General features: G+C 68.6%; 1 protein-coding gene across 1 annotated transcript; it reads right to left on the bottom strand.

The window, feature by feature from the left end:
- Window positions 1-2,359: 2,359 nt before the first annotated feature.
- On the bottom strand, window positions 2,360-7,689 carry TM6SF2 (transmembrane 6 superfamily member 2; the record flags this gene model as incomplete). The annotated part of the gene is made up of 10 exons (XM_082331517.1): window positions 2,360-2,566; window positions 2,939-3,058; window positions 3,137-3,229; window positions 3,332-3,433; window positions 3,562-3,686; window positions 3,896-3,978; window positions 4,101-4,204; window positions 4,428-4,525; window positions 4,635-4,732; window positions 7,598-7,689. The coding sequence occupies 10 exons, from the start codon at window positions 7,687-7,689 to the stop codon at window positions 2,360-2,362; spliced, it is 1,122 nt and encodes a 373-aa protein (XP_082187643.1).
- Between the last annotated feature and the right edge of the window lie 791 nt (window positions 7,690-8,480).

The following is an 8,480-nucleotide window of genomic DNA, read 5'->3' as shown; positions in this document are numbered from 1 at the left end:
CTGGGGGGAGAGCAGAGCCCCTCAGCACCCGCCGGCCCCCCGGGAGGAGCGCGGCGGAGGGGAGGTCTGGGAGCAAACCCACGCTCTGCCCGACCCCCGGCTTCGGCAGCATCCCGGCAGCGATGCTGGTCCCCAACCCGCGGGGGCTGCGCCGGCCGGGGGAAGGAGATGCCGTCACCCCCCGTGGGGAAGCCCCCCACCCCGTCTCCCACCTCTCCCACCCCAAGCAGAGGCCAGCAGCGTCATTGCCGCCCCCCACCCAGCAGCCCAGGCCTGCGGGGACCCCCGCGCCCCCCAGCCTGCGCCGGCGCTGAACTCCGATTCACCCGCTCAGTTACAGCCGGGATGAATATTTCATGGCAGACGCGCCGGGCCGGATCTCTTGAGTTATTTATGTCAGCGCTGGCACATCTGGAAACTGAACTGATGGCGTGGGAGTGGGCTGCGGCTGCCGAAGCCCCTCCGGAGCCCCACGGCCGCCTGCCCCGCGCCGCGTCCCCCCTTCCCCGGGGACAGCCGGGGGGAACCGTGTGCCGGAGCCCCCTGCCCCCAGGGGCTGCGATCCCCCCGAGCCCCGTGTCCTCAGAGGTGTCCCCGATGCCAGCCCAGGCCTGGGCGGGTCCCCCCCAGCGTGGGGATGAGACCCCCGTGGGGCTGGGGAAGGGGGAGCCGGGGCTTGGCCGTGGGGCAGGGGGACCAGGGCTGCTCCTCCGGGGGTCCCGGTGCCCGGTGGGGGGGCGAGGGGACCGGGGCTGCCCCTCCGGGGGTCCCGGTGCCCGGTGGGGGGGCGAGGGGACCGGGGCTGCCCTGCTGCGGGTCCCGGTGCCCGGTTGGGGGGCGGGGGGAGCGGGGCAGCCCCCCCCGGGTCCCGGTGCCCGGTTGGGGGGCGGGGGGAGCGGGGCAGCCCCCCCCGGGTCCCGGTGCCCGGTTGGGGGGCGGGGGGAGCGGGGCAGCCCCCCCCGGGTCCCGGTGCCCGGTTGGGGGGCGGGGGGAGCGGGGCAGCCCGGCCCTCCCCCGCCGGCGGCCCCGGGGCCGGTGCGGTGTTGCAGTGCGGGACACTGCGGCGGCAGCCCCGGGGCTGCGGGACGCCGGTGCCCGGGAGCGGGCAGCGCAGCGCGGGGGGAACCGGCCCGGCCGCCGCTCCCCGCCCCCCCCCCGCCATCGCCCCGCCGGGAGCAGCCCCCGCCCCGGCTACCGGTACCGGGGGTCCCGTCCCGGCTCCCCCGCGGCCGCAGCGCAGCCCCCCGCACTCACCGTGGCTCCGCGGGCGCCGGTGCCGGCCCGCGGGAGGGGCCCGGCCGCAGGAGCGCTCCGGTGCCGCCGCCGGTGCCGCCGCCGGTGCTGCCGGTGCGGCTCCGCGCAGGGGGCGGCACCGGGAGCTCGGCCCGGCCCTGCCCCGGCTCCCGGCGCTGCGCAGGGCCGCCGGCTCGCCAAGGTCACCGGCCCGCCCGGCCCCGGCCCCGGCCCCCCGGGACCGCCGGGACCCCCGGGACCCCCGGGCCGGGCTGCGGGCGGGGAACCCGCGGGGCAAAAGGAGCTTTGCCGGGTAAATCCCCCCCAGCCCCTGCAAGGGCAGCCCCGAGCCACCGCCAGCACCCCCCCGTGCACCCCCCCGCGTGTGCACCCCCCCGTGTGCACCCCCCCGTGCACCCCCACCCGTGGGCACCCACCCGTGCACCCCCACCCGTGGGCACCCATCCACCCGTGGGCACCCCTGGCACAGGCAGGGGCACCCCTTCCCCCGGCTCCCCCACCCAGGCCGAGCTGCAGCGAGGGCAGGCAAGGGCAGCGCAGGCAGCAGGAGACCCCCCCAGCCCCTGCGCCCCCAGGGCCGGCGGGGGCAAAGCCGGGGGCTCCCCCCGGCCCCGGCAGCGGGCAGAGGCTGGGAACCGGCAGGGCCCCGGCGGGGGACGTGGGGGGACGGTGCGGTGCGGTGCTTGGGCCGCTGGCATGGGGTGACGGCCCCGGCGCGAGCACGGACACAGGTTCAGAAGCCGAACCCTCGCTCCTTTATTTTGTAAACAGTGTTTTCCTGGCACGGTCCCCGCTCCGGCAGCCTTCCGGCGTGGCCAGGAGCACCGGCGTGGGACAGGGCCCCCACAGCCCCGGGGACCCGCCAGGAGCGGAGCCCGGCACCCGCAGCCCCCCGCCAGCGAGACCCCCCGAGCCCGGGGAAGGGCAGGGCCATGGCTGCAGCGACGCCCCCGCAGAGCACCCCGGGGACCCCCCAGCGTTAGGGGACACGGCGGGGACCGGAGCATCCCTGGGGACGCCTCTGCCAGCCCGGCCCCGCCGCAGGCTGCTCTTGCAGCGGGGAGAGGGGAGACGGGCAGCAGCCCCCCGGGGCGGGCAGGACGGGTCACTGGTGCTTCTTGCCCGTGTGCAGGCTGGCAGGAGTGGCGGGCAGGAAGAAGGCAGGGCAGCGCAGGCAGCGGTAGGCCAGGAGCAGGGGGCCCAGCGCGTAGAGGACGTTGGTGAGGAGGAAGCTCCACCAGACGTCTTCAGGGGTCTGGTAGGGGAAGGGCGTGCGGGCGTGCAGCGAGGAGCCCAGGTGGGAGAACTGAGCCTGGGGACACAGGGCAGGGGCTGGCAGCGGGGGGCCGGCAGCCACGGGCTGGCCCGGTGCAGCCCACCCGCCGCCAAAGGGTGTTGCGCAGGAGCACACCCAGCACGTCCTATCTATAGACCTGCGGGCTCGCTCCAGCCTATTTCTGTCAAAACTAATCCTCGGCTCCATTAAGATCCACCGAGGCCAAAGTAATTATCAGGCGGCGGCGGTGGGAACTGCTCCACATGCGGCTGCGGGTCCGGATCTGTCCCCCCAGGCTCAGCCCCGGCTCCCCGCTTGCTCTCTCCTGGCTGGGACCAAGACCCAGCCTGGGGTCCCGCTGTGCCCCCCGCCCCACGGCCGGGGGAAGGACGATGGGGCAGCCCTCACCTGCGCCACGGCGCCGGCGAACACCAGGCTCCAGTCGGGCAGCCAGGAGCAGCCGGGCAGCACCAGCCCGTAGATGCAGAGGCAGAAGAAGGGGAGGACGTAGAACATGTAGATCAGCATCTGGGGGGGGGACACGGAGAGGGTCACCCCGTCCCTGGTGGCACGGGGGGGCTCCAGCCCTGCCTCGACCCCACTCACCTGCACTTTGGGGTAGGCGACGGGGTCGCGGAGGTACGGCTCGTGCTGGTAGATGTACTCGAAGCACGAATCGGCGGGACAGTCCAAAACCACCTGGGGATGCAGGGAGCGGAGGGGAGGTGGGCATGGGGGAGATGCACCGGCCCCGGGACCCCTGCGTCCCCTCCAGGACCCGTGCGGGGACCCAGCACTCACCATCCCCCTGAAGAAGGTGAACGCGGCGGTGAGGAGCAGGACCAGGACCAGCCCCATGTCCTGGGGCCGCTGGTACAGGTGCTTGCGTTGCTCCTCTGCAACCTGGGAGAGGGAAAATGCCGTATTTTCGGCTCTGCACGCTGTGGTCCAGCCCCGGGAGGGTGATAAGGCCAATGGCTCCCATGCAGCTCCCTGCAGAGCCCCTGCCCCGGCTCCGGCTCCCGGCTCACCTTCTCGGGGCTGAGGCACGGCAGGGCCTTGGGCTGCTGGAAGAGCCTCACCCCAGCCCAGATGGCGATGAGGATGTAGGGCAGGTTGAGCAGGAAGGCAGGGCTGAGGTCGGAGCTGTATTTCCCTGGGGAAGGAGAGCACGTGGCAGGCACGGCGGAGCGCTCGGCGCCCCGTATCGATACCTGCCGCTTGCTCCCAGGTCAGCACCTTCCTCCTCTGCCCGCGGGCAAGTGCCTGGGAGCAAACCCATCGGACAGACGGGGAGATGGAGGCAGCCTGGAGGGATCAGCAAGGGCTGGACGTGGAGCTGAGCCCCCCTCGGCACCCCCGTACCTATCATGTTCCCAAGCAGGAAGACAACGATGCTCATCATCAGAGAGCCCAGCCAGAAGAGACCCAGGTTCCTGTAGCTCTTTCTGCGGAGACAGCCGGGATCAGACACCCCGCCAGGCTCAGAGCCCCCTCCTCACAAAACGCGGGACCCTGCCACCCCCGCGAGCCCCTCCGAGCTCGCCTCCCCGCCGCTGTCCCCGCTCACCTCTGGCCGATGGCCACGATCATGGCGAGGTAGAGCCCGTAGTGGATGATGCCGTCCCAGTAACAGATCATGATGCCGTGCGCCGTGCGCAGGTAGGGCTCGCCCTGCCCGTGCGGAAGACAGCGGATCACACGGGGTGGGGGCAGACGCCTTCCCGCACCCCCTCCCCAGGGGACCCCGCGGGAGCCGGGGCTGCTCTGTGCATGGCCCCCCTGCGGCAGGAGCAGCTGCGGGAGCGGGAGCAGCATCCGTGCCCGACGCGGGTGCACGGGGCTGCTCGTTGCACGGCCGGGGTGTGCGAGAGCCCGCGGTGGGGTGAGGCGGTACCTCTCTGACATAGACCTCCATGAAGCCCGAAATGTAGCCATCCTCCTCCAGCGAGATGATCAAGTCGACGACGGAGGTGAAGGAGAACAGCACAAACACTGCGGGAGAGCGAGCCAGCTCCGAGCAGGTCCCACGGCTCTCCCCAAATCCCAAACCTCCGCTCCCTGCCCCGACACAGAGTCAGTCCCGCACCCCGGGGAGACTCACCGCAGAAAAGGGGGTCTTGGAAGTGGCTCCCTCCGCTTACGAAGAAGATGATGGAGATGAGGCCGGCGAGCACCAGCACCCCCGTCAGCATCAGCGGGCTGCCGCAGAACAGGGGGACGGGTTCAAGCACCCCGGGCACAGCCGGGGGGTGAAGCCCCGCTTCCCTCGGCCCAGGTGAAAACCCTTTGCCCCCACCGATTTGGACAGGTCTGCGCCGAAGCAGGGGGAACGGCAGGATCGGACCCCGCTGCCCGGCACAGGTGGGGTTCCCCGGCGGCACAGGGTGCTGCCCGTCCTCTGCGGGGGGCAGACGACTCCTCCAGGGTCTGAAATGACCCCGGGGAGGCGAAGCCCGGAGGAAGGCTGGGTCTGACACCCAGGCATGGACGGGGAAGGGGCTGCCTCGCCAAGGCTCCTGCGCCGCGGCAGGGGAGAAGCCCCAATGGTGCCAACCCTCTCCCTCTCCAGGCTGTGGCGATGGGCCAGTGTTTTAAGAGATCGGGGAAACCGGTTATAAAGCAAATTGGTAACAAGGAGACAGATACTGAAAACACATCCTAAGAGAGTGACAAAGTTGTAAGGAAATCTATCCCGAGCTTGCTGCGTCCCCCCCAAGCAGCTCTTGCAGCAGCTGGGGTAGCTACAGCTCTAGTCTAGCCAAGACTTCGGCTAGCAAACACGGAAAACATGACGGTGTTTTGCACTCAGGCCTTTAACCCTGTTACCAGAGAAAAAGAAAAGGTAAGGTCGTGCTGACTGCACGGACAGCGGTGTTAATAGCTTATCCTGCAGAAACACCCACGTACCAGCCCGAGGGCTCCTCGCTGCGGCACGGCGGCCGTGCGGAGCGGGACGAGAGGCCAGCCGTCCCCCTGCCCCGGCGTCACCCGGCTGAGAACAGCTCAGGTCTCATTTAGAGGAGGCTGCGACGGCACCCGGCTGGTGTTTGCCTTGTGCAGGCGGAATAATTGCTCTTCCAGGGACAGGGACAGGGACAGGGACAGGGACGGGGACGGGGATGGGGAGCGCAGGACCCCGCGCCCAGGGACAGGACGGGCATCGCAGCAGCACCGAGCGAGGCTGAGCTTGTCCTCACCGCGTGCTTTAAGCATCCAAACCCAACGCACATACTCTTAAAAAAACCCTCAAAACAAGCAAATAATTGAAGTGCCACCGCCTAAGTGCATTATTACTAGTGTATAATTAATCACTACACAACTAATTACTCCCACAGAATGATTAATTCAAAATTAAAATACGGATGCTGCGGTGGAGTAGCACAACGCCGGGCTCCTCCGGTCACCGTAAGACGGGACCGTGTGTGCGACGGGCACACCAAGGCGTGCCGGCACCGGGGCCACCCCACACGCGTACCAGCACCGCGGGGGGCCGCGCTCAGGGCACCCAGCTCGCCCTGCCAGGCTGAGGGGCTCCAAGGGCACCGTCGCTCGTCTAATTAAGAAATTAGGGGACTAATTAAGAAACGGGGGGGCGTACCCCCTCCAGCTCCCCCTGCAACGCCTGGGCAGGAGAACAGCGTCCTTATGGGCTTCGGTTTGGGGGGGCGGGCTGGGGGGTCAGCGCTCCCCACAGCTGCGGATGCGGAAGGGCTGCGGATTTCGTAGGGATGGATCCCGGAGATCCGGGCTGCAACAGTGCGGGGCCGGGCGGGATGGAAGGGAAAGAGGAGGCTGAAAAGATGGGAGTGAAAATCAGGAGATCTTTAGGTAAAGTTTATCAGGTGGCCAGGAAAGCCCCCGCTCTGCGATTAGGAGAAGTTTGGCTAAAAGCCCTTCCTGCCGGTAAAGCGAAAGCAGAAATTAGCTATAAAAAGGAATGTATAAGGGACGGGAAAAGGAGGTTGAAGGGGCCTGGCAGGAATGGAAGGGTAGGAAGTGCAGTACAGTGATGGAAGACCACAAGGGGAAAGCTCATGGCCGGCAGGTCCCGGGGCGTGAGACTGGAAATAAGAGAAGAGGAACCAGCCGGAGCGCGGTTTTACACGGCCGAGAAATAAAGGACGTGAGGAAGCGGTGGGGCTCTGGCGGGCTCACCAGCGAGCCCACCCTGGCTGGCGGCCGGTGCCAAAGCCCCCGAGGCGAGGGTGACGGCCGGCCGGGGAGGCGCTGAGCCGCCAGAACGCGGCGGGGCTGTGGCGTCGCTGGGGCGGCATCGGCAGTAAAACCGAAAGCGGGGCTGTTATCAGGCAGCGTGACAGCGGCGATGACGAGGCCGGCGCGGAGAGGTGGCACCGGCCGTGCTGGGACACGCCAGCGGCTGAGTTGCCGGGGGCATCGCTCTGGGAGGGGGAGGTGGGGCTCGGAGGGGTCCCCAGCGCCCGGGGAGGCACCGCCGTCTGTGGAGGGGACACCCGGTGTCGGGGGTCCTGTCCCGCTGGCCCGGAGGGCTGCGCTGGGGCCAGGCGGCTGGAGAGGATGCTCATAAATCAGGGAGGTGCTGAGCACCCTAAATCCCCGAGGGATTGGGGCTGTCGGCGAGCCCCGTTACGCTCCGCGTTGTGCAACGAGCCTGAGCAACCCTGCTGCGCGTCCGTTCGCTGATAACGGCATTTAAAAGTCATAAAGGCAGCCATGAATGACGGCGGCGAAGCCGCCGCCTGCAGCAACCTTTCCGTGGGCTCAGCCGGGGCAGGAGCACCTGGACGGAGCCCCCTGCCCCGAGCCGGACCACGCCGCTGCCCCCAGCCCCAGGAGGGACTCAGCACCCTGCCCTGGACACCGCTCCCCCCGCTCCGGGCGCGGATGGGACCCAGTGGCCCATCCTGGGTGGGATGGCTCCCACCATCCTTGGACAGAGCCTCGTCCTGGGTCAGTCCAGATGCTCCCGCCCGGTCCCAGACTGGACCCAGCATCCAGGACCAGTGGAGGACAGGACCCAGCGCCCTGCCCCGAGCCGGACCGCAGCATCCCAGCCCCAGAGCTCTGTCCCGGGCCCGCACTCACTCTGTAAAGGCGGTCGCACCGTTGATGCTGAAGGCCACGGGGATGGCGAGCAGCGAAGGGGTGAGCGCGCCCGGCACGGCGGGGAGCTGCATCCCCGGCCCGGCCGCCGCCGCCGCCACCGCCAGAGCCCACGGACTTTGGCCCCGCTGCCGGTGAACAGGCAGCGCCCTTAAAGCGCCAGAGCCCGGGGGGAGGAAGGCCGGGGGGTCCCGGGGGGGAAGCAGGCAGCAGCCGCACACGCGTGTCTCCATCCACGGGTCCGTGCCGGTCTCTGCGCTCGAGGGCTGCCTTGAGAAACCGCGCTAAGGGCTGCGGGGGAAGGATAAAACCACTCCAGAAGAGGCTTTGAAAGCTTGGGGACTGCTTGGTTTTTGTTTTTTTTTTTTAAATTCGTTATGGAAACCTTAAGTACCTAAAAGAGCCAAGAGGAGACATCTCTTCAGCTCCGTAAGAGGAAGAGAGAAGGAGCAAAGCACATGAAAGCCAACGCTTCATCCCTGCCCAGCTGTGCGGTGCTTAGCTGCCGACTGGGGTTAAACCACGACAATAATGATTTGAACCTAGCAGAGAACAGGAGTTTCAAGGTCTCTGCATCCAACTGGGAGCCCAGTGTTCCCCTGACCTCCTCCTCTCATGCTCTCTGCTCAAAACACGAGCGTTTACCTCCCCGCCAGCGCGGGGAGAGACCTGGCTCAGCGGTCCAGAACCGGGCACACACTTAGAAGCTTCCACGGCGCTTAGCAGACCCCCAACGCGGCCGCTCAACCTCGTCCCTCCCGCGCAAAGCCTTCGCAAACCTGCCGCTGCGTCACGGCACTCTTTTGCCCTCTTGCTTCAGAGTCCGGGGGCTGAATTGGCCGCCCTGCACTTTGCCCTGGGCTTG

Source organism: Platalea leucorodia (assembly GCF_965183815.1).
Source record: "Platalea leucorodia genome assembly, chromosome: 21".
In the NCBI taxonomy this organism is placed as follows: Eukaryota; Metazoa; Chordata; class Aves; order Pelecaniformes; family Threskiornithidae; genus Platalea; species Platalea leucorodia.
Note: the sequence above shows the minus strand (reverse complement) of the source record. Positions and strands in the feature narration are given on the sequence as shown.